Consider the following 26,242-nt stretch of genomic DNA (forward strand, 5'->3'; position numbering starts at 1 on the left):
AAATTATCTCCTGCAGCAAATACTGCTGTGCAACACACCGGGAGTTGTAGCATTTCCAAACCTTGAAATAAAACGTCTCTAGGAACTTTCTTCCTGCTGCTATTCAGCAGCGTAGAAACCAATTTGTGCGATGGACCCCTTTTCTTCAGGATCGGCTGTTCAGAAATCAAACTGCTAACCTGAGCTGGCTTACATTTGAAGGATGGACCCCCGATTTAGTAGATCGTCGCGCAGTGGTAATATCCAGTGAAGTACTTTTCCCTCTGTTTAGGGGAAAAGCAAGCCAGAACTTTTGCGTTCAAGTGGGTCGCAAACAGATTGATCTGCGGAATGCCCCACTTGTTCACCACCACCTGAAAAATTTCCAAATTTAGACTCCACTCCGATTCTGAAATGTTCTTCCTGCTCATGAAATCTGCCACCCAATTCAACCTGCCCTTCAGATGCAGGGCCGACAGGGAAGCCAAATTCTCCAAACTAGGATCTCCCCAACTAAAGTCAGGAGAACCCTGCTTTTGGTACCTCCCTGCTTTGACACATGGGCGACTGCCGTAGCGTTGTTGCACAGGATCTGAACATGTTGGCCTCCGATTGTCTCCTGGAACCAAAAGGAGTCCCATCAGAATTGCCTTTAGTTCCCAATTGGATGATCTTTTTGCTTCTTAGCTTGACCAGGCCCCCTGGGCAAAAATGCCCCTCGACATGTGCTCCCCAACCCAAGGTACTTGCATCTGTCTTGGCCCTTGATCATATTTGACCAGTTCCTCCACCACCACCACCACAATTTCCGCCTTACGTGTAATGGAATCGTTAAGGGGATCTTCATGCTTGCAATTTATCAGAATTATTTGCTGCAGCTCCCTAGAGCAGAGGCCAGCCCATTGAACAGCCGGAATAGAGGAGACCCAATGACATAGCCGACCGAATCATAACTGGCGAGCTTGTCCGAATTTTCCCCCTTTCCCTTCTGGTGAGTGAGAACTCTTATATCGCTGCAAATGCGAACGAATCCGAGTATGTTGCATCCCAAAAGTCTTATCACTTGGGAAGGAACCAGATACGACTACTCCTTGTTTAGGAGCCAACCCAAGTATTGCAAGAGTGTTTTGTTAAAATTTGTCAGCAGCTGTTTTTTTGAGCTGGCAAACAGAAGATCATCGTCTAGATACGGAACTATCATCATTCCCCTAAATCCTCAAAGGCGCCAAGGCTTACGCCATCTTGGTGAAGATCCTCGGGCTGAGGACAACCCGAAAGGTAGGGCTCTGTACTGCAGATGGGATATTGTGCCCTCTGAGCTGACTGCCAAATGCAAAAACCTTTGCGAAGCTATTGGGGATGTGAAGGGAAGCATCCCTGAGATCGAAGGATGCCATGAGAGCCCACTGTGAGAAGCTTCCTTACGAAAGAAATCGTATCCATACAAAAAAACTTTTTTTTAGCGAAATGGATCGATTTAGCAGTTTTAGGTAAACCAAAAAACTTTCCTGGTGGTTTCTTCACAAAAAAAAATTCATAAAAACCTAGCCCTTCCTCCACCTCAAGAACTGGGAGGGACTCCCTGCTGCCTCAGGCCTTGAAAAAATAGAAATGATTGCTAGGGCCTTGCCCTGCACTCTGGGAATCTGGGTTACAAAAAAAATAGAGGATTTTCCAAAAATTCCAGTCTTGATCCCTGGGAAAAACGGAATGGATGTCACCGCTCTCCACTGAGGAAGGATAGGAGTCTCCCTCCCAGAGCAGGAGCACCGTCACTAGCTTTTAGTTGGCTGTTCAAGCTGCCTGAACAGAACTCCAGACCCACCTTGCCCCCTTTGTGCATTCCAGGGCTTCTTATAGCCTGCCTTTTTGGACACTTGGGTTTGCTAAAAAAAAAAAAAATTAACTAAGGGCGCTTTATTTTTCTTTGCTGGAAGAGTCTCTTATGTGCGGTCCTATCCAAGATGGCCTCAAAGTCAGAGCCAAATAACATATCCCCAATAAAAAGGGAGGGGACGTGTAAATATGCATCCTTTAAGTCTAGGGAAGTTAGAAAACAGTTTGGGGGTAGTAGGGCCTTGACTGAGTATATGGAGTCCATCCTAAATCTTTTGTAAGTTATGGACACATTCAGGGGTTTGAGGTTTAGGATTGGTCTGACCTTTCCCGTGGGTTTTTGTACTCCAAATACGTGGGAGTAAAACCCTTGTCCTCTTTCTTCCTTTGGCACCTCTGATTACTTCCTGTTTCCTGAGATCCTTTATGGTTCATTAACCCTTCGGCTTTTCCTTTGTCCTTTGGAAGTTTGGTCACGTACAGTCTGTTTGGGGGTGGTTTTTAGAACTCCAGGTGGTATCCATCCCTTATTGTTCTCAAAATAAAGTGATTGGAGGTTATCTTTTTCCATTGCAGGAGGAAGGCCTCCAGTCGTCCTCCTACTGTGACTAACTTGTAATTTTTTGTAGAAGGTTTGCTCAGGACGATGAAAAATAGCCCCTCTTGCCCTTCCCCTTTGGGACCCAAGGTCTTTTTTGGTTATCTGCCTTAGGCGTTGTATATTGGGGACCTTTCGGGACCCAAGTTGTACTTTTTGGTCTATTTTATTGTGGCTTACTCCATGGTGCTTTGCGTTTCAGCGGAAATGCCTTCTTTTTATCCGGTGTACAATCTAGAACCTTCTCCAACCCTGGCCCAAATAGCAAGTTCCCTGTAAATGGGATCCTGCATAATTTGGTTTTAGACGTGCAGTCTCCCTGCCATGTCTTTACCCACAGGGCCCTTCTTGTGGAGTTGGCTAGTGCGGATGACCTGGCTGCCATCCGTACCAGTTCTGCTGAGGCATTTGCGATATAGGCTATGCCTCGTAGCAGTGTGGGAAAGGATAGGATTTGCTCTTTCGCAATTCCTTCCTCAATGTGTGCCTGGATCTGGTTTAGCCAGAACTCCATATTTCTGGCCACCACCATGACTGCCATTGCTGGCTTTAAACTTCCCAGTGTGGAGTCCCATGATTTTTTTTTTTTTTAGAATGATGAGTCCATTCTTTTATCCATTGCCTCAGATAGAATGCCCATATCCTCAAATGCTAGATCCGTGTGCCTTGAAACTTGTGAGAAGGCGGCATCTAGCTTTGGAATTTTGTTCCATATTGAGGATGGGTCATCTGAAAATGGAAACCGCCTCTTTAAAGCTTTAGAAAAAAAAATGGTTTTCTTTCCGGTTCCTGACATTCTTTAATTGCTTCTATTGACACCTCATGAACTGGAAAACTATTTTTCCTGTTCTCCTAATCCCTCATACATCTGGTCATGTAGGGATAGAGTCTTTCTCTGTTTGTATACCTAGTGTGGTATAGATGGCTCCCAAGAGGTGATCGACATCCTCTAATGAGAGTTTATATCGGGATGGCTTTCTGGAATCACACCTTCCTGAGCCGCCTCCTCCGACTCTTGGGAACCGGACACTACGCTGTCAGGTTCCTCTTCTGCCTCCTCTCTAGGAGTTACTGAAGGGTCCGCACTGGTGGAAGGTAGGGTTGTCCTGATACCGATACTAGTATCGGTATCGGGACCGATTCCGAGTATTTGCGGGATTACTCGTACTCGCGCAAATACCCCCGATACCGAAATAGAATACTTCCCCCCCATCGACCCCCCCCCTTGCCGCCGTTACGCCGCATCCCGCTTTGTTACGCCGCATCCCCGCTGCCGCCGACTGGTTAATACGCGCGGGGAACATAACAGCTAAAGCTGTAATGATTCGCGCCGCGTATAGACACTCCCCCTTGCTCGGGTGAACTGTCCAATCCCGAGCAAGGGGGAGTGTCTATACGCAGCGCGAATCATTACAGCTTTAGCTGTTATGTTCCCGCGCGTATTACCAGTCGGCGGCAGCGGGATACAGGTAAGGGGGACATCGCTGGATATGGGGGGAGACGATGGCTGGATATGGGGGGAGACGATGGCTGGATATGGGGGGAGACGATGGCTGGATATGGGGGGAGACGATGGCTGGATATGGGGGGAGACGAATCTCCTTCCTGTGCTGCCACACACGCTGCTGCGGTATGGGACGGCTGGCTGTGCACCTCTACCCACCACACTCGCTGCTGAAAAACGGAGCCCCCCCGACCTACTCCTGCACTCAGGGATGTGAGGGTGGCAAGTCTTCGCCAGGTTAGTAACCTGGTCTGTCCTAGGATGCCTCTGCTCCATTTCTGGACATGTCTGCCTGAGCCTCCCTGGCTCTCCTAGCATGGTTCCTGTTGTGTCTCTGGAGGAAACACAAATTACTGAGGAGCCAGCAGGGGAAGAGGACATTTATAGAAGGCTGGCACAGTGTTTCCTACAGAGGGGATGAGCCAAGGTCTCAGGTGGCTGTCCTGAAAGACGATTAGGGGAAAACTAAACTGTTCCATCTTGCGCATTTTTGGGAGAGGAACAAAAACTAGGAAGGACTACTTCCTGGGACCTATGAAAATTAGAAGAAACTTTGGGCGAGATACCGACACGTCCTTGCGGGAGGCCATGGCAACTATTGAGGTTCGGAGGGTACTCAGGCCTACAGATCAACTGGTCAAAATCTGCCCTGTTATTGTTGGACGGGGAGGCCACACAAACAGTGACGTCAGCCTGCCCCATACCAGTCACAACCTCCTTTAAATACCTGGGGATTCATGCAACGGCCAACCCAAGGGACTTTAGCCACTTGAACATCTCCCCCCTACTTCAGAGGTTTAGGGAACGGGTCAAGTCGTGGAACAATCTCCGTATCTCGGTAGCGGGCAAGGTGAACCTGGTGAAGATGATTCTAATGCCGCAATTGCTTTACTGTCTTCACAATGCCCCGGTGGTGGTCCCTCTAAAAGTCTTTCGAATATTGAACTCCATCTTCCGGTCTCTGATCTGGAAGAATAAACCGCCCAGGATTAAACTGGAGCATCTTCAGAGGCCCAAAGACCACGGCGGGCTGGCACTGCCTAACCCGTGGTTGTACTATCTGGCGGCGCAGTTACAGCACCTGGTGGGGTGCTTCGGGAGTGAGCCGGCTGGCTCCTCCGGGGCACTGATGCACCACACGGTGGGGGATGAGCCCATCCCCATGGGACTTGAGGCCTTGGCTTTCACCAAACCAAATAAGAAATACCCTACGTATAATCTCATACAAAAAGTGTGGAATAAATGCAAATATATTCAACAAGCTGATGAATATACTGACAACAGCCCCCTATGGCTTAATGATACTTACACAGAACTGGCCAAACTACAGATAGGGGCTGGGTGGAAAATATATGGGATCACACATATTAAGCATGTATTTAGACATGGGAGGCTCAGGCCGTTTGCAGATTTGTGGGCGGATTATAGGCTCCCATCCTCAATGCTCTTCCAGTATCTGCAGCTTCAACACGCAGTAAGGGCTCAAAGTAGGTCTTCTGAGTGGCATTTGTCGCCAACCCCAGTGTTCAGTCTCCTGGGTGATGCGGTGTCCTCAAAGGGATTTATCTCGCAATGTTACGCCATCCTATTACAGTACTTCTTGGGGCAGCATTCAGTCATGGTAAGGGAAAAATGGGAGAGGGACGTGGGCCAACTGGATGGAGAGCAGTGGGAGGAGATATTTCAGGGGGTGAGCTCCTGCTCATTGAATGTGGCTCAGCGACTTACTCAGGTTATACATCATTTTCCGGGTAAACTATACGCCGCATAGATTGCAACTGATGGGGATGCAAACTGATGATACGTGCACTAGGTGCAAGCGTGACCATGGTGATCTCATACATCTCCTATGGAGATGCCCCAAACTGCACAAATACTGGGCTGAGGTAGTGAGTACTGTCAATTCTGTATTTGGGGTATCTATACCTGTGGACCCCAGAGTCTGTTTATTGGGCGTATTGGAGGAGTATGTGGAGGAGGTGTACGCAAGGGAGGCTGTGCAAAGGGTGTTCCAGGCTAGGAAGTTAATTATGATTTACTGGAAATCTGAGAATCCTCTGACTTCAAGGGAATGGACTGCGAAGATAGGTGACATGATACGCATGGAGAAGCTCATTTATCAACACAGAGGGAGTACTCGAAAATATGAGAATCTTTGGGCTCCGTGGCTGGATACGCCGGGATTTTCACCGGTGGATCTGGTCATGGGCAGACTGTTGGGATTGAATGCGGGATGAGTTCCATAGTATGGGAAACTGCGTATTATGGAGGGGTGAAGCTGTTCTAGTAATCTTAATGCTGTGTTTTGTTTGCTTTGATGGCTGTCTTTCTGGTTTTGCTGTACAATGTATAGATGTCATAAGCTGTATACCACCTTTTCATCAATAAAAACTTTTGTTGGATTAAAAAAAAAAAAAAAGGAAGAAACTTTGGGCAAATAGAAAGGATCAGGCTTGATCACTACCCTGTCCTCTAAAATCCTCAGGAAGGGATTTTTACAGAAAAGGGACTGCAGATCAGAAATCCTTCTCCCTGACGTAACAGCCAAAAGGAAGGAAATACATTTCAGGGAAGCTTCATGCAAAGGCTCAAACGGAGCCCTTGTTAGAGCATTAAGCACTAATGACAGATCCCAAGGAGGCACGTGTTTGACGATCCTGGGCATGTCTAGATCTGGCTGAAAGGAACCTACTGACCAACCAAAGGACCTTCTGCTAGCCTCTTGTCTGAAAATACATTTAGGGCCGCAACCTGAACCCCAAGGGTGCTGACAGATGGACATTTCTCCACTCCATTGTGTAAAAAAAAAAAAAAAAAATCTAAAAAACACAGGGAGTCGAAAAAGAATCAAAACCGGATTTCCTTTGGCAGGAATAAAAAAAAAAATTCCAAAACGTTCCCATAGATTCTTCGTTACCAACTTGCGGCTGTCCAAGATAGTTTGAATAACGGTCTCTGAACACCCTTTCAACTGTAGGGCCGAAACAACCAATCGATTAATCGACAACTAATCGATAATGAAATTAATCGATTACAATTTTCATAATCGATTAATCGGCCAGTAACATAATGGGGTTAAAAAAACGAATATTAGCATTTTATAGTACAAAAAAGCAAATCACTACTGTAAAGATTACTTTCACTGTCCCACAGTAAAAAAAAATTTAACCCCTTACAGTAGCGATTTGCTCTTTGTACTTGTTTTTTTTAACCCCATTGTGTTACTAAACATCTCAGGCCTGGGTTCACACCTCTGTTTTTTGGTGCTTTTTGCAGAAACACTACAGTTCATTTACATGTTTTCCTATGGTACACGTTCACATCCACGATTTTTGTTTTGTAATCTGACCAACAAAATTGGTCCAAAAAAAATAAAAAAATTTTTTTTTTTTTTTAAGGCTATTATCCGAATAATCGATTAATCGAAACGATAATCGGCCAACTAATCGATTATGAAAATAATCGTTAGTTGCAGCCCTATTCAACTGTAAGATGCGCCGCTCAGCCTCCAGGCCATCAAATGGAAGGTCTGAGGATTTGGATGTAATACTGGTCCCTGATGCAGTAGATCCTTCTGATCTGGTAGGGGCCAGGGAAGATCCACAGAGAGGGTCTTCAGAGAGGAAAACCAACTCCTCCTGATCCACCAGGGGTAATCAGAACCACTTCTGCCCGATCCTGAATAATTTTCTGAACTACCAGGTCCCGGCGCAAATCCCAGGGTAAAAGGCTGCAAAATCCGAGCGGAGGCCCCCTTAATGGCAGACAACCCACACAGCCCCCAGTTCAGGGCATGGAGCGCCCCCCCCCCCAGGAATACAGCAGGCCCAACAAAGTATGGGAAGAACGGGGGGAGAGGAAAGGGAGGGCGAGACCCCTAAACGACCGCCCCAGGAATGCACAGCTGCTTCATCCTGCCATAACAGGAGGAACTTACTTACTCGTCCCGCGGGGACTGCTGGAAGAGTTCCTGACAGACCCACCGCCGACCAGTATGGAGTGGCTGTCGGCCACTGCCCACCTTGACACGGACTGCAGTAGCCCGGTCATAACTGAGCCCCGGAGTATATAGCTCACCGGCCACCCCTGGAGTAATGGGGTATGTCGTGGCCGACCCCGCGCGTAGCTAAAGGTCTGCTCACGCTGATGGCCGGACTGGGGAGACTACAAGGATCTATATTATCCAGCCTGTCACCCAGCTGGCAGTTGATAGTAGATCTCGGGATCAAAAAAAATTTTTTATAAAAAAAGGTTCTTTTAGGACCAATGGGCCCCTAGGGAGCCAGGACCTTCTATGCTAGGCAGAAAAGAAACTGGAGCTGCTGACTGCAGGGTGAGGGGTTATGACCAGAGGGCCCACCCCCCTTGGCGGTGCTGTTCCGCTGTACTGTATTACATGTTTAACCATTTAACATGTTTGCCTAGTCCTCTCCTGATAGACGGAACATAACCCTATCATCAAGATTTGGACCTGTGTCCGTCCATGAACGAAAGAAACCATTTCTTTTATAGTCCATGGACGGACACAGCTCCTTAAAGCCTGACAAGTGGGTTATGTTCCTGTTCACAGGAGAGGACAAGGCAGAAACATGTTATATAGTTAAAAGCATGTTACTTTAACAGAGTTGAACAGCCCGGCCTAGGGGGCGGTCCCTCCAGACATAACCCCCCTCCCTGCAGTATGCAGCCTCAGTTTCGTTCTGCCTAGCAAAGGAGAAAGAGGTATGGCCCCCTTTGGGCCCAGCGCCCTGAGGAAAAGTTTTATTTTCTTTTTTCTTGAAAGAATCTATCAACGGTCGGCTGAGAGACAGGCTGGATATATAGATCCTTGTAGTCTTCTCAGTCGGGCCAGCGAGCGTGAGCACACCTTTGCAAAGAGCCTGGGTCTGTCACGACATACCCCATGACTCCTGGGGTGGCCGGTGAGCTTTCGCTCCAAGGTCCACATATGACTGAGCTGTGGTGTTGTCTCACTCACAGTGGACCGGGCCGACAGCTACCTCCACTGCGGTTGTAGGCCTGTCAGGAATGCGTCAGTGAGTCTTGCTTGGACGGGTAAGTATAGTCCCTCCCGTTTAGGTGGGTTTACACGGCTGGGCATTCCTGGGGTTTGGGGGGTCCTCCCATCTTCCCTTCCCTGCTCCTTTTCCCTCTGCTGCATTGCTAAAATTGCTTCTGTCGGGGGGGGGGGGCCTTACTGAGGGGGCTGCGTTTCTGTGCTGGGGGTCTTTTTACTGTGAAAAGTGGTTGCACTGTTTTTTAGCCTAAGATAGGCTTTCCCTGTTTAAATGCGGTGTGTCGCCACCATTTTTTAGGTGGTTTTCAATTACATTGAAAACTCTAATTTTGTTGTAGCCGCTCTATGGTGCAGTTTATATTGAGGTCGGCCATTTTACTGTGGCCGTGTTGCGCTCCGAAACGCTCGGCAGCCATCTTTGATGAGTCTTTGGCCTCTAGTGCCGGTTCCTACGGTGCTCACAGATACCTCACAATTTTTTTTCTTCCTCTCTACACGCTGTGTACTGAGGGCAGGCAGCAGCGCTGTGCAGTCTCCTCCTGTGGCGAGTCTCCTGGGTAACCCCCTGGTCAGCGTAGCAAGAGGGTGGGTTTTCATTCTAGCCTGAAATAGGGCCTTGGGAGCTTCTGTTTTTGGAGTCATTATCTGGGTTCTTCTTCCCCCAAACATGCCTGAGGTGGCAGCTGGTGCTCCTGCACCTGGGATTCCCACATACACTTTGATGTTAGTCCTGGAAACTTTTGTTGCCAGGGTGGGAGCGGAGTGCGGATGTAAGGGGGGTAAAAAGTGCCCCCTCCCCCCGCTATTCCCTGGGGAATGCTCTGTATCAGACCGGGACCTGGCTGCGGCTCAGGTCTCCGGTTCTGTTTTATCTGGAGCCGTGAACCAGGTACTTGTGAGGATGACCCCTCACTTGGGTCGGCGCACGACCAGGCACTTGTTGGTGCGCTTTTCACTGCTGTAAGGGAATCCCTTAAGCTGGCTAGTGCAGCTGGTCTTCCGCTGAAGGCTCTGTCTTTTTTGGGTCACACAAATCAGACCGCCCTGTGCAGGTTTTTACTTCTGTGCCCTTCTTTGATAATTTCATAGATGCGGAATGGGAAAAGCCACAGAAGGCTTTTGAAGTCCCTCACCGCCTGGCGGTTCGGTACCACTTTGAGGAGAGGCTTTTTATAACGTGGCTTCTCCTCTGGTGGTGGACTCTCCGGTTGCCAGAGTGTATAAGGTACCCACTCTCCCTATTGTGGAAACCCCTGCTTGTATGGATCTGACTGATAGGAGATCCGAAGCACTGACCCGTTCCATGTTTACCATGCTGGGGTCTGCCTTGCGGCCTATTGTGGCCACTACTCTGGGGTCCGAGTCACTCACTGAGTGAGCATTTTGCACCAGACTGTGGAGGAGCACAGACTCTCTCCCAAAGTTATTAGGCTAGCGGACCAGCTGGTCCAGGGCCTTGTATATGTCTGATGCTTCACTGGATGCCGCGCCCTTAATATCCACGGCTTCCGTTTCAGAGATGGTTTTATGCCGCTTTCTCTGGTTGGAATGCTGGTCTGCTGACCAGGCCTCAAACATATGTCCTGGCGGATTTACCCTTCAAGGGTGGGATGTCTTTTGGGTCCTCGCTGGATGACATTATCAAGGGTTTCACTGGGGGGGGGGGGGGAGCACTCTCCTCCCTCAGTCCTCCAGCGGGAAAGAGCCCCGTCGGCCGGGTCCTTCCTTTCCCACGCCGACGCTGTATTTTTGTCAGTCGGGCAAATCCTCCCAGGCTGACAAAGGTTCAGCTAGGGAAAAAAAAAAAAAAAGGGCCTTCCTTTTGATATGGCGTCAGGACCAAGAGTTGTCACCAGGGAGCTTGCACTTATCCTAGCTTTGCTAGCACTGTGAGGCTTTGCCATTGTGGGCTACTTAGTCGACTTTCTTCTAAAAGCAGCTTCTGGCTCAGAATTGCTGGATGTGTCTGTAGCCATTCAGACCCTCCAAAAAAGGTGATTAGGAGATAACAGTGCAATTTTTAAACACATTAAAAAAGTTTGAGGCCGGGTTCACACTGGTGCGACACGACACTAGTACGACTTTGGATCCGTCTTTGCCTTGCGACTTGAAGTCCGACATATGTCCGACTTTCAATGAACGGGGGATCAGACTTGGATCCCTGCCAATACCAGGCAATGTGTTTGATATGAATCTTGAGGGGGAACTTCACGCCAAATTGTAACTAAAAAAAACGGCATTGGTTCCCCCTCCAGGAGCATACCAGGCCCATGGGTTTGGTGCGGATTTAAAGAAAAACCCCTACGTGCCAGGCCGCATGCCCTCAACATGGGGAGGTAGGTGCTCTGGGGCAGAGGCCGCCCGGAGCATGCTGGGACTGATGTCATAAGAGGCCTATATAAAAATCGTGCAAGCCGCGCACCCCGGAATTACAGCGAGAGGGAGAGTCGAGTCAACATCGGAAGAAAAGAGGGAAGAAGGCGGCACCAAGGAAGACTGGGCTGGCCCCCGCCAGTTAAAGGACTACAAAGAAGATAGCGGCGGCACAACCCGGCAGAAGGCAAAGGAGAGCGGGAGAATAACGGGAGAGCAGAAGAGAGTGGAGAAGATGCAAGAAGACCCCCAAAGTCAGAAGAAGACCCCCGGAGCTGCCTAGTAAATTATGTTTAAAAACGGTGTTTATTTTTTTGACACTTTTCCTCCAGGTGAATGGGTAGGGGTACGATGTACCCCATACTCATTCACCTAGGGTGGGGGGGCCGGTATCTGGGGCCCCCCCTGTTAAAGGGGGCTCCCAGATTCCGATAAGCCCCCCGCCTGCAGACCCCGACAACCAATGGCCAGGGCTGTCGGGAAGAGGCCCTATCCTCATCAACATGGGGACAGGGTGCTTTGGGGTGGGGGGCTGCAGGGCGCCCCCCTGCCTTAGAGCGCCACCTACCTCCCCATGTTGAGGGCATGCGGCCTGGCAAGGTTAAGGGGGGGGGGTCGCTCGTCCCCACCCCCTTTCCTGACCGGCCTGCTGCTCGGATACGGGTATGGATTTGGGGGGGGGGGGGGTTTTGCACACCGATTTTTCGGTGTAGGGGTTCCTCTTTAAATACGCGCCAGACCCATCGGCCTGGTATGCTCCTGGATGGGGGACCCATGCCGGTTTTTGAGTTAAAATTTGGCATGGAGTTCCCCCTCAATATCAGCAGAGTACAAGTCGCATGCCAAAGTCGGAGCATGCAAGACAGCGTTCCGACTTCAATGATATTCAATGGAGTGAAGTAGGATCAAAAGTCGGACCAAAGTAGTACAGGGAGCATTTTCAAAGTCGCTCCGACATGTGTCGGACCAGTTAAGACGGCTCCCATAGGGAAACATTCATTTTCACACGTCATGCGACATGAGCTCCCAATGTCGGAGCAATTGTCGGACTAGTGTTAACCCAGCCTCAGTCAGCACAAAGTCCCTTTCGTTTTCAAAAGCCTCAGACATTCATAAAAGCACCTCAGGATTTAAATTTTTTTTTTATTTTTTTTAAATTAGGACAAAAGAGATCATGAAGGACAAGTAGATTAGGACCCCGATTTAGTGTCATTGACAAGTAGTTTTTCCTTTTGTTTTTTTGTCCACTCTTCTATATAATAAATGTATCCTTTAAAACAAGTCAGGCAAGCTCCTTCTCAAAATAAGCACGTCTCTTGGCTGTAATAAGATCTAATGGCTTTGACTGAGTCTCTGGCTATGAACAAACATGTGGATGCATATTTATTGCACCCCGTTCCTCAGGATGCTCATAATCTGGGTTACAGCAAGTAAAATAAATAAATAAAAAAAATAATAAATTTACCAAAGCATATTTTCAAAAGGGAAAATTTACCATCTGTACTTACCGGCTCTCTGAAACCGTCATATTTGTACACCTGACCGGTACGTGTTGACAGTCGGAGGCCATACCCAAGTGCCACACGACGCCAGATCCCTTCTGACAAGTCAGTTGCTGCAATATTTTCCACTTTTCCAGTTTTGTTATTTTTGTACATAAGTCCAGCCTTAGATAAACGTAGGCGTCCATCATTCTGTCAAAAGAAAAAGAAAAAAAACAATCTTAGGGCTCATTTACACTTGTTGGCTGGGGTTTTTCTGCACTGGATAAATGCAAGTCACCATACTGGTTACAGAGATCCTGCGTGGCAGAATTCTGCAAACCTCCAAGACCAAAAGGTCCACGGCAGCGTAGAAAATCATGGATATCACATTGCTGGAGAGGAGGATAGTACAGGACTTTTAAGCCCCAATTTAGTTAGCTAAAAGTTTAAATATAAAAATCAGCACAAGGGTCATAAGCTACAGTAGTATATGGTGTGTCCCTTGTGTTAAGATTTCTACTGAAAGGAGAATAATAAAACGGCGAAGATATCCTTTAAGACGCGATTCAGAGGTGTTGTACATTAGAGGCCGACCGATATTCGGCCATTTTGGGGAAGAGGGAGATCTGATGTGTCACGGTGGGTGGGACCCAGCTAGCCAACACCAGCTACATGTATGTGGCCCCGCCCCTTTCTTTAACGGCCCGATCATTGGTTAGATAGCTGGTGGGGCCCCCCCACCCGACACCACGCTGAATCTGTGAGCCAATCTCTCTCCATACAGTTTCATGCAGCGCTGCAGAGAGCAGTTTCACACAGCTACATTATCGACTGAAACCTGCCAGTGCCATCTGCTAATGCCAGCACCTGCTAGTGCCGACCTGTCAGTACCAACTAGTGCTACCTGTCAATCAGTGACATTTGCCAGTGCCACCTGTCAAAAAAAAAAAAAAGACTTAGACTTACCGGTGATGGTATTTCTAAAAGCCTTTCAGGACAACCTTGGAGAGAGACCCATATGAAAGAAAAATATATTTCCAATATGTTTATTTAAAAAAATTATATATTTTAAATATATTGGCCTACGCGAATATATTTTTACATCTATTCTAAAAATGTAAAGTAAAATATATTTTCCAAAGGCATATATTTGAAAATATATTGTTTTTAATATAAATTTGACCGATATTTTTGAGCATCTAAAAAAAAATGCATTTAAACATATATTTTTAAATATACTTGTAAATGCATTCCAAAAATATAATTTAAATGCATTTTCCAAAGACATATTGGAAAATATATATTTTTAAAATATATTCTTCAGGTTTTAACATATAAAAAGGTAATTTCAACATAATTGAATTGTGAAAATATGTTTGTAAATATATTTTCCAGATATTTTTGAACATATAAAAAAATGCATTTAAACATATACCGTATTTTCCGGCGTATAAGACGACTTTCTGGATGTAAAAACATGCATCCAAAGTCGGGGGTCGTCTTATACGCCGGGTACGGTCTCAGTACTCACTTTTTTTTTTCCAGCGGTGACAGTCCCCCATGCTGCGAGCGCGAGCGTGAATGATTTCAAAGCCGCGCCTTCTCTTCAGAGTGTTCTGTGATAGGAGGAACAAAAATCTTCCCAGCAGCGCCTCTGTTCTGTGTTCCTCCCATCACAGATGCCTTCTCATGCTCGGACGAGATGAGAAGACGTCCGTGATAGGCGGAAAACAGAACAGAGGCGCTGCTGGGAAAATGTGTGCCGCCTATCACAGAACACTCTGAAGTGAAGGCGCGGCTTTGAAATCATTCACGCTCGCAGCATGGGGGACTGTCACCGCTGGAAAAAAAAGTGAGTGTTTGCGGTTATTGCACTGGGGGGCAACAAGTTCAGGCACAGTGGGGGCATGTAATGCAATGGCACAGTCTGGGCATGTAATGCAATGGCACAGTCTGGGCATGTAATGCAATGGCACAGTGAGGAATGTAATGTAATGGCACAGTGAGATTTGAAAAAGCCTGTTTCTGTCAGCGGTTCTGGCTCGGTCAGCTTCCAGAAAGACTAGTAAGAAGGGGGTAGTCTTATACAGTGAGTATATCCCAAAATCAAATTTTTTTCTGGAAAATTTGGGGGTCGTCTTATACGTCCTGTCGTCTTATACGACGGAAAATACGGTATCTTTAAATATACTTGTAAATGCATTCCAAAAATATAATTTAAATGTATTTTCCAAAGAAATATATTAGAAAATATATTTTTAAAATATGTTTTTCTGAAAAAATGTCTAGTAAAGAAATTTCAACATATATTTTTTCTGATATTTTTGTAACTATGACATAGATAACATTCTGAAGACATTTATAAGAGACCCACTCCCATTTTAAAATGGTTTGTTTTACTCTTTTTTAAATAAAAACCAAAAGATTCAAATAAAATATTACTTTTTTTTTTTATATAAGATTTTAAGCACATAATCCATTTAATACAAAGCAGATAAACCTCTCGCATCCACCTTTTCCATTCCCAAAGAATGTCATTCTGAATTGAGAACGCTTGTTGGCGGACAAGCAAAACGCCTTAAAATACAGCAAGTCCAGTTACCTTGATTTATTGATTGACCTGAATAAATGAGAACCTTCACAGACACCCACCTCCCCAGTCCAAGAATCTTGTCTGCTTACAGGGTACCGAGAGAAACTCTGGATATAAATATTCAATGTTCTGTTTAATCCATGAATCAGTAGTTGCACTATTATTACCAAACTCGCTCATCAGTGTCTTTATGGACCTTGCTTTGTGCACTGGTGGGCAGTCATGTTGGAACAGGAAGGGGCCGTCCCCAAACTTGGGGGCATGAAAGTTGGGGGCATGAAATTTTCCCAAAATGTCTTGGTATGCTGATGCTTTAAGAGTTCCCTTCACTGGAACTAAGGAGCCAAGTCCAACCCCTGAAAAACAACCCCACACCATAATCCCCCCTCCACCAAATGATTTGGACCAGTGCACAAAGCAAGGTCCATAAAGACATGGATGAGCGAGTTTGGGGTAGAGGAACCTGACTGGCCTGCACAGAGTCCTGACCTCAACCTGATAGAACACCTTTGGGATGAATTTGTGTGGAGACTGTGAGCCAGGCCTTCTCATCCTACATCAGTGCCTGACCTCACAAATGTGCTTCTGAAAGAATGGTCAAACATTCCCATAGGATAGCCTTCCCAAAGGAATTGAAGCTGTTATAGACTGGCATGCCATTAAAGTTCATGTTCGTGTAAAGGCAGGTGTCCTAATATTTTTGGCAATATAGTATATATACTGTATATTCTTTTTATAATAAGTCCAGTCCATTGTTTGGACTTAGTACCTGCCGAAGGGTAATTCCAGCAGCCAATTAAAAGGAATTGGTATATTAACCGCTCTTCACCCGCCCGCCGTCAAATGACGGCAAGCGGAATACTCCATTGTTCTGACAGGACGTCATATGATGTCTTGTCATTTAAAGCCGCTAGGGGGCACGCGCGCACCGGTTGCGTTACTGGGAACACAATGTGCGTGCCCGGCGGCCGCGATGGCTACCGGGCACCAGCGATTGCCCAGTAACTGAGCAGGACCGTGGATCTCGGTGTGTAAACACAGAGATCCACGTCCTGTCAGGGAGAGGAGACCGATGCCGTGTCCCTTTTACATAGGGACACACATCGGTTACCTCCCCAGTCAGTCCCCTTCCCCTACAGTTAGAATCACTCACTAGAGAAGAGAAGGGATCACCGCTCCAGGTGGTTCACTATGTAGAGATGGACTGACTCAGGATACTGTGGGTGCTGGCAATGCACTGACCATGCATGAGATACGAAGAAAAAGGATGGATAGCAGCACTCCAATGACCAAACGGTTGTCTTTTATTCAAAAAAGCACAGCAAGTACATCACTTCACAGGTGCAACAAAGGAACATGGCTAGCCATGATTAAGCACTAGCGCAGTGCGAAACGCGTCGGCTATCTACCTGTTCATTTGTTGCACCTGTGAAGTGATATACTTGCTGTGCTTTTTTGAATAAAAGACAACCGTTTGGTCATTGGAGTGCGGCTATCCATCCTCTTTCTTCGTATCTTATGTAGAATCACTCACTAGGCTACACATTTAACCCCTTCCTCGCCCCCTAGTGTTAACCCCTTCCCTGACAGTCACATTTATACAGTAATCAATGCATATTTATAGCACTGTTCACTGTATAAATGTGAATGGTCCCAAAAAGGTGTCAAAAGTGCCCGATGTGTCCGCCATAATGTTGCAGATCGCCACCATTCTTAGTAAAAAAATAAATTTAAAAAAATCATAATTATGTCCCCTATTTTGTAGGCAATAAAAAAACATTTGCGCAAACCAGTCACTATACGGTTATTGCGTTTTTTTTTATTTTATAAAAATATGTAGAAGAATACGTGTCAGCCTAACCTGAGATAAAAACATTTTTTTTTTTTTTTTTTTAAATGGGATATTTGTTATAGCAAAAAGTAAAAAATATTGTGTTTGTCAAAATGTTCGCTCTCTTTTTTGTTTATAGCCCAAAAAATAAAAAAATAAACACACAGGTGATCAAATACCACCAAAAGAAAGCTCTATTTGTAGGGGAAAAAAATCGAAGTTACTTACCGGTAACGTTCTTTGCCGTAGTCTTTCAGGACAGCCACCTGAGAGAGACCTTGGCTCCTCCCCTCTGTAGGAAACACCGCGCCAGCCTTATATAAGTTTCCTCCTTCCCTGCTGCTGGCTCCTCAGTTCTTTAAAAGAGCACCTCCAGTTGCTGGGGAGACACAAGAATATATGATACAAATAGTTAACTATATCACATTTCCTGCAAGGAAATTCTTTACTTTTGGGTGGGTTACCCGGCTGTCCTGAAAGACTACGGGAAAGAACGTTACCGGTAAGTAACTTCATTTTTCTCCTAATCGTCTTTCAGGACAGCCACCTGAGAGGATAACCGAGCACTTACCCTTAGGGCGGGACCACAGCTTGTAAGACCTTACGTCCAAAGGTCTGATCTTTCGCTGATAAGAGATCCACCCTATAGTGTCTCACGAAGGTGGCGAAGCTGGACCATGTTGCCGCTTTACAGATTTGTTCCGGCGTTGCTCCAGCTCTTTCTGCCTGTAAGGCTGCCATTGATCTTGTGGAGTGCGCTCTGATACCCTCTGGGATCTGTATGCCTCCTAACTTATAAGCCTGTTCAATGGCTTCTCTTAGCCATCTGGCTATGGTGCGTCTAGTGGCATTATGCCCTTTCCTAGATCCAGTGTGTAAAATAAATAAGGAATCTGTCTTCCTGAGTGTTTTTGTCACTTCTAAATAATGTAAAACGCATCTCCTGACGTCTAAATTATGAAATTTAACTTCTTGTTCCTTAGAAGGATTCTGACAAAATGAAGGTAATACAACTTCCTGTTCCCTGTGGAATCTCGAGGCTACTTTCGGCAGAAAGCCCGGATCCATCTTAAAAATAATGAGGTCTGCAAAAATCTGAAAAAAGGGGGGTCTGATAGATAAAGCCTCTATCTCACTGACCCTCTTAGCTGTAGTAATTGCTACCAAAAAGACTGTTTTTTAATGTCAACGTCTTTAGGCTACAATTCTCTAATGGTTCAAAGGGGTCACTTGTCAAAGTTTGCAGCACTAGTGACAGGTCCCACTTCGGAAAAACTGTACTTCGTATAGGTGTTTGTCTGCTCAGGGATTTGAAGAATCTGATTATCCATGGATCAGATGCTAGTCTTTTTTCCTGAAAAAACGATAAAGCTGACACTTGACTTTAAGGTACTAATGCTTAGACCTTTCTCTACACCACTCTGTAGGAATTCTAAGACTGCCACTGAGCTCTGTATATTGAAAGTATTTTCTGTGCATCAGTTATTAAAGCACCTCCATACTCTGATATATATTGCGTGTCTCCACTTTTCAGCTTTTTAGCAGTGTTATTAAGTGGTTTGAAAGTCCTTTAGCTTTCAGCAGCTGCTCCCCAGACACCAGGTGGCCAAGTCCCACCTTTTTACTTGGGGGCAGTATATTGGGCCTTGGGAGAGCAGATATTCCTGTACTGGAAGAAACCAGGGGGGTTCTATAGCAAGTTCTTTTAGCATAGAGAACCATGGTCTCTTGGGCCAATGGGGTGCTATGAGAATCAGTGTTGTATTCTCTGTGCGCAGTTTCCTTATTACCGCTGGTATCAGTACTGGTGGGGGAAAGGCATAACATATTTTGAATGTCCACCTCTGTGCCAATGCATCCACCCCTAGAGCCCCATCCTCTCTTTTTAGAGAAAAGAATAGTTTGACTTTGTTTTCTTTTGAGGCAAATAAGTCCACTTGAGGTATTCCCCATTTCTGCGTGATCTGGTTGAATTCCTGATTTAACGCCCAGTCGCCTTCCTTCACTTGCCTCCTGCTGAGAAAATCTGCCACTCTGTTTACGTCCCCTTTTAGGTGGACTGCTGATATTGAGAGAGTGTTATTCTCTGCCCATGTCAGGATTTTCTGTGCAAGTGCCCACGGGGTTCCACTTCTTGTTCCTCCCTGTTTGTTTATATAGGCTATTACTGAGGCGTTGTCGGATCGGATTTGTAAGTGATGACCTTTTAAGTCTTTCTGGAAGGATTGAAGTGCCGACCCTACTGCCTTCAATTCCTTCCAGTTGGATGATCTCATCCTCTCCTCTTTTTTCCATGTCCCCTGTGTAATTTGGGAGCCTAGATGTGCTCCCCAACCTGTTCCACTTGCATCTGTAGTGAGGGTTTTGGAGATGGGAAGTGTCCATAACCGACCTTGGTTTATATTTTTCTCTGTCCTCCACCACCACAGGGTTCTTTTTACTTTTGTTGGTATAAGAACCTGTGTATCCAAGGACTCTGGTTTGTGATACTATTCTTTTAGTAGGAACATCTGCAGGGGTTGAAAGTGTAATGGTACCCATGGTACCGCTGGGATTGTAGATGTTCGTAATCCCAGGGTTGACATCACCTTTCTGATGGTGGATGGCAAGCTTGTTTGTATTGCACTTACTTCCCTTTGTATTTTTGTTATTTTCTCCTTGGGCAGGAATATTTTTTGTTGTACAGTGTCCAGCACATATCCCAAGTATATTAGTTGTTGTGTTGGTTGTAGACTGGATTTTTCCATGTTTACTAACCAACCTAGATTTTTTAGAGACGTTTGCGTGATCTCGAGATGCTTTTGTAATTTCTCTGGAGATTCTGCAAACAGAAGTAAGTCGTCTAAATATGCAATGATCGATATGCCTTGGATTCTTAAGGGTGCCAAGGCCTCGCCAGAATCTTTGTGAAGATTCTGGGTGAAGATGAAAGGCCGAAGGGCAAGGTTCAAAATTTTAGGCATCTGGTCTTGTCCTTGGTTTCTATCGCTAGTCTTAGAAATTTTTGACAATTTTTGTGTATTGGGACATGAAGGTATGCGTCCTTTAAGTGTAGGGAAACCAGAAAACAGTTTGGAGGTAGTAGGGCCTTGACTGAATAAATGGAGTCCATTCTGAACTTTTTGTAGGTTATGGACACATTCAGGGGTTTTAGATTTAAGATTGGGGTAATAAAACCCACTGGGAAAGTCAGACCAAACATATGGGAATAGAACCCTAGTCCCCTTTCTTTTTATCCTTATATCCTTATATCCATAGACTCCCATATCTTCGAATGCCAAATCTGTATGCCTTGATACCTGTGAAAAGGCGGCATCTAGTTTTGGGACCTTATTCCATATTGATGCTGGGTCATCTGAAAACGGTGGGGTTTTAAGGTATTAGAAAAAAATGGTTCTCTCTGGGTCCTGCCATTCTTTTTTAATTGCTTAGACTAATATGTCGTGCACTGGAAATTTTTTCTTTTCCTGCTCCCCTAATCCTTCATACATTTGATCATGAAGGGATAAAGTCTTTTTCTCTGTTTGTATACCCAGAGTGGTATAAATGGCTCCCAAGAGATGATCGACATCCTCTAATGAGAGTTTGTAACGGGATGGCTTCCTGGAATCTCCTTCCTGAGCCTCTGACTCTTGAGAACCAGACACTGCATTGTCAGGCTCCTCTCTAGGAGTATTTGAAGGGCCTGCCCAGGTGGAAGGTATTATTTCTGCTACCGTTTGGGGTGAAGGAGAAGCTGTCGGAATCTGCGGAATCTGGAATCCTTTAAAGAAGGTTGCAAAGGATTCAAAAGGTATTGGATAACTCCTTAAAGCGGATGTGCCACGGAAAAAATATATTAAAAGCCAGCAGCTACAAATACTGCAGCTGCTGACTTTTAATATAAGGACACTTACCTGTCCTGGAGTCCAGCGGTGATCGCAGCAGATGACGAGCCGATCGCTCGTCACCCTGCTGCTCCCCCCTCCATCCTCGGTGAGGGAACCAGGAAGTGAAGCGCTCCGGCTTCACTGCCCGGTTCCCTACGGCGCATGCGCGAGTCGCGCTGCGCCCGCCGATTGGCTCCCGCTGTGTGCTGGGAGCCGAGTGTTCCCAGCATACAACGGGGGGACGGACGGGAAGGAAGGAAAAAACCCGTCCTTTGCCCGTATCGTAGGGCCGGAAGTGGGTGCAGATACCTGTCTGTAGACAGGTATCTGCACCCCCCTCCCCCCTGAAAGGTGTCAAATGTGACACCGGAGGGGGGGGAGGGTTCCGATCAGCGGGACTCCACTTTAGAGTGGAGATCCGCTTTAACTGATGCTAGATTTGTATGCTCAGTATTGTGTTCCTGTACTAGCTGATTAATACAGTCACTACAAATTGCTTTCCTCCAAGAATCTCTGAGTGTCACTTTACAAGATGGACACCTCCTTTTTGAACTGTGGGTGTCTTTAGTTTTGTCTGTTTTCTGAAATACATAAGAACAAGCAACCCCAATTAATACCAACACCTGTCCCTGCTCACGGCAGGTGTGCAGTGCCTACATGTGGGCTTACCTCACTAGGGGCCCCATGCACTACCCTCTGACACTGAGGGAATTGGCTACCCCCCCCTTTTTCCTTAGGGCTTTGGAGGGGGGGGGTGGTAAGTCTAGGTTTGGGGAGATCCACCCTAGGTTCCCCTTACCTTTACATGGCTGGAGCTGGTCTCTGCTGGAGCAGGCTCTCTACCGTCCGCTTCCGACATCTTCTGTGTCACCAGGGTGCGTTTTGCTGTCTCCACAGCATGTGCAGCTCCTCCAGCCTCTGCCTGGCTCCATCTCATGGTACGCGGCCGGAAGTCGTGACCCCGGAAGTGCACGTCCCCCGTCGCCGTAATGACGTCACCCGCCCTTGGCCACGCGCGTTCCCAATACCCGGCGTGGCTGCGCAGTGGGATCCCCATCCCGCGCTGCCATGCACTACAAGGCTATGGGACGCTGGTCTGCGCAGCTTCTCTCACCGCACTCGGTGATGAAATGGAGCCCCCTCGATCTGCACCTGCACTCAGGGATACAAGGGTGGCCAATGTTTTTAACAGGTTAGTAAGCGGTTTGTAGCCCCTGCTCCCTTTCTGGACCGTCTTTACCTGAGCCTCCCTGGCTCTCCTGGCAGGTTCCTGCTGGTGTCTCCCCTCTGGAGGAAACACAAATAACTGAGGAGCCAGCAGGGAAGGATGAAATTTATAGAAGGCTTGCGCGGTGTTTCCTACTGAGGGGAGGAGCCAAGGTCTCTCTCAGGTGGCTGTCCTGAAAGACGATTAGGGGAAAAAAAGGACGCCAATTTTGTTTGGGAGCCACGTCTCACGACCGCGCAATTGTCAGTTAAAGCGACGCAGTGTCTGGGCAGGAAGGGGGTGTATGTGCACAGTAGGCAAGTGGTTAAAGTTCTCCCCAGCACAAAATTAAAAATCAGCAGCTAGTTTTATTGGTCTATTTCCTGCTGAATAGTTCTCATTCTGTGTGCATTCACCTTCCTAGTTACCATACAGCATGTGCACAGTAATGTAATATTATAGAGCTCCTCTGTCACCCTGCTTCATATAATATGTATGGCTTCCATGTTATATCCAGTAACTGTGTAGCATACTTTCAGTGCACATTGCTGCATATAATATTATACGGCTTCCATTCTATATCCACTCACCATGCAGCATAGGGGTTGATTTACTAAAGGCAAATCCATTTTGCACTACAAGTGCACTTGGAAATGCAGTCGCTGTAGATCTGAAATGAGGGGAAGCTCTGCTGATTTTATCATCCAATCATGTACAAGCAAAAATGCATTTTTTTTTCTTAGCATGTCCCCTTCAGATCTACAGCGACTGCACTTCCAAGTGCACTTGTAGTGCAAAGTGGATTTGCCTTTACTAAATATACCCCATAATGTCAGGGCACAGTGCTACCAATGTTTTATGTCCCCTTTTGTATATTATCTGCCCTGCTACTAGGTGCCAACAGATATGGATTTTTCTATACAGATACCAATTATGGGACACATTTCAGGCCGATAACAATATGAGGCAGAATATCAGCTGTTTACATCCAGCTGCCCCAGAAGTAGCCCGATGTCAGTTGACACCTAGGCCTTTTTTTGTATTCCAACAGCCACTGGCCACTGTCAGAATACAGGAAAAAAAGAAAGCTAATTTTTTTTTGGGGGGGATTCTGACAGATGGGCCGCCAGCCGCTGTCAAAGCACCTGACCAAGACTGACAGCTGGTGAATGGAAAACCGGAATAAGCACTTGGAAGAAGAAAACCAACAACTGAGACAACTTGACTTTGGTAAGTGGACAACTTAATTACGGTGGTGGGCACCTTCCGTTTTTTTATATCACCGCATTCAACTGGCACTGTATATCTGATCATCATATCTGCATCATTATTCATTTGGTCATCAGTGTTTGAGTTTTGTGGTGATATCATTAAGAACTTTTGAGGTTTGGTTTGCCAATTGTGTGCTGTTGGCATACAATTTTGGGATCACCGATTTGGCATATTAACCTCTCATTGTTTATACATATAATTGGACATTCATTTTGTGAATTTATATACAAATTTTTCTGTGCGCTCTGATTTTTTGCTTTGGTTAATTAACCACTTAAGCCCCGGACCAATATGCTGGCTAAAGACCCAAGGTGTTTTTACAGTTCGGGACTGCATCGCTTTAACAGACAATTGCGCGGTCGTGCGACGTGGCTCCCAAACAAAATTGGCGTCCTTTTTTCCCCACAAATAGAGCTTTCTTTTGGTGGTATTTGATCACATCTGCGGTTTTAAGTTTTTGCGCTATAAACAAAAATAGAGCGACAATTTTGAAAAATGCAATATTTTTTACTTTTTGCTATAATAAATATCCCCCAAAAACATATATATTTTTTTCCCCCTCAGTTTAGGCCGATACGTATTCTACCTATTTTTGTTAAAAAAAAAAAAAAAAACACGCAATAATCGTTTATCGGTTGGTTTGCGCAAAATTTATAGCGTTTACAAAATAAGGGATAGTTTTATTGCATTTTTTTTTTTTTAATACCAATTGCGGCGATCAGCGATTTTTTTCGTGACTGCAACATTATGGCGGACACTTCGGACAATTTTGACACATTTTTGGGACCATTGTCATTTTCACAGCAAAAAATGCATTTAAATTGCATTCTTTATTGTGAAAATGACAGTTGCAGTTTGGGAGTTAACCACAGGGGGCGCTGTAGGAGTTAGGGTTCACTTTGTGAGTGTTTACAACTGTAGGGGGGTGTGGCTGTAGGTGTGACGTCATCGATCGTGTCTCCCCTATAAAGGGGATGACGCGATCGATACGCCACCACAGTGAAGCATGGGGAAGCCGTGTTTACACACGGCTCTCCCCGTTCTTCAGCTCCGGGGACCGATCGCCGCACTTGAGCGGCGTTAGGGTTCGCGGGCCCCGTGGTCCCGGAGCTTCGGACCGGGTCGCGGGAGCACGCCCTCGACCCACGGCTGGGTACAAGTACAGGGGATATATATACGTGCTTGTGCCCAGCCGTGCCATTGTGCCGACGTATATGTGCAGGAGGCGGTCCGGAAGTGGTTATTGTGCACCGTTTTTGGCATATCAGCCCCTGGATGCCAATCTTTCAATGTGAATTGGTATTGGTGAAATTTTTAATTGAACTTTTTATATTGGCGCAGTCTTTTCATTTTTTATCTATTAAGTGTGTGTTATTCCACCAGTGCTGCTGCCTGTGTTTTTTTTTTTTTAATCTTGATTTTCTGTTTGACCAATCATTTGCCCTTTCATTCTACAGTGTTTTAAGGCAGAGTTAGGCAACCTTAGAGAGGTGGAGATCTACCTGAACAACATGGGAGAAGTCAAAGATCACAGGGCACAGTGTGTCTTCCAGTTTTGCCTCCTCACACCTGACTAAAACCTATAATTGCCATACTACCGCGCTGCAATCACATGCCTATCACTGCAATTATTGGTGTAAACATTTTGCCTCCTATTGCGTACCACACTTGTGAATGAGCCCTTAGTTGCATTTGGCAATAGCACTTTTAAGGCTCATTCACATGTGAATTTGGGGGTGGTAAAACCCTGCCCCCAATCCCTACCCCATTTAGCAGCTAAGTGGGAGGGGGTCAGAGTGCCATGGCAGGTGGATGCTTGAGAGTTACTATTAGCTCTCAAGCAAACAGAAACAACAGTACCAATGGGGATCGTTGGTAACTGGGAGTTTACTGTACTACATTCATTATTGTATCAGTGAGTGCACCGAGGTGACTACATACTATATACACACAAGTAGGATTTTTGTTTTGTGGAACATCCTTACTTTTACGTTGGGAGAAACCCTCCTGAAATATTTTTTATCTAGTGAGGGGGTCAGGTTAGCAGCAGACTGGAGGAAACCCTCTAATCATGTAAAAGTACATTTTTCCACAAGTCATCAATTTCTAACAAATGAAATGAATGGATATAGTGAGAAAATAGGCCATTATCTTACTTAAAAAGTTTTTATGCAAATCCATAGATTTTCCTGGCGCAATGGATGCTTTGAAAACCACAAGAGCACAGCTAATAGCACTGAAGGATGCCCCCATTCCTTGGAGATCATATTGAATATCTCCTGATTCAGACTCCATTCTGCCTCTACTACTCTCCTTCTGCTCAGGTCTGCTAGCAGATTTTGGGATCCTTTTAGGTGAACTGCCGGCAAAGAATTCACGTTTAGCTCCGCCCAGGACAATAACTGGTTGGCTAGTTCAATCAGACCTTGGCTCCAGGTCCTGCCTTGTTTGATCACATAGGCAACTGCTGTTGTGTTGTCTCACAAGACCTGAACATGACGACCCTTCAGCATCTGTTGAAAGGCCAGGAGACCCATAAAAATGTCTTTAAGCTCTCGCCAATTTGATGATTTCCTTGCCTCCACTTTGGACCAAGACCCTTGTGCGGTCTGCCCCAATAACTTGCGTCGGTTGTCAGACGCTTGTCCAAAGGGAGGACCCATGAAAGACCCTTCGACA

At 46.1% G+C, this 26,242-nt stretch overlaps 1 protein-coding gene across 2 annotated transcripts in view; it reads right to left on the bottom strand.

The window, feature by feature from the left end:
- Positions 1-26,242, bottom strand: part of SSRP1 (structure specific recognition protein 1) — a 248,430-nt gene that overhangs the window by 194,616 nt on the left and 27,572 nt on the right. For both annotated transcript variants that reach the window (XM_040320882.1, XM_040320881.1), the window contains exon 2: positions 12,816-13,001. In XM_040320882.1, the coding sequence (XP_040176816.1) occupies positions 12,816-13,001 (186 nt within the window). The remainder of the gene's footprint in view (positions 1-12,815; positions 13,002-26,242) is intronic.

The sequence above is a fragment of the Rana temporaria genome, chromosome 8 (genome assembly GCF_905171775.1).
Source record: "Rana temporaria chromosome 8, aRanTem1.1, whole genome shotgun sequence".
Classification (NCBI taxonomy): domain Eukaryota; kingdom Metazoa; phylum Chordata; class Amphibia; order Anura; family Ranidae; genus Rana; species Rana temporaria.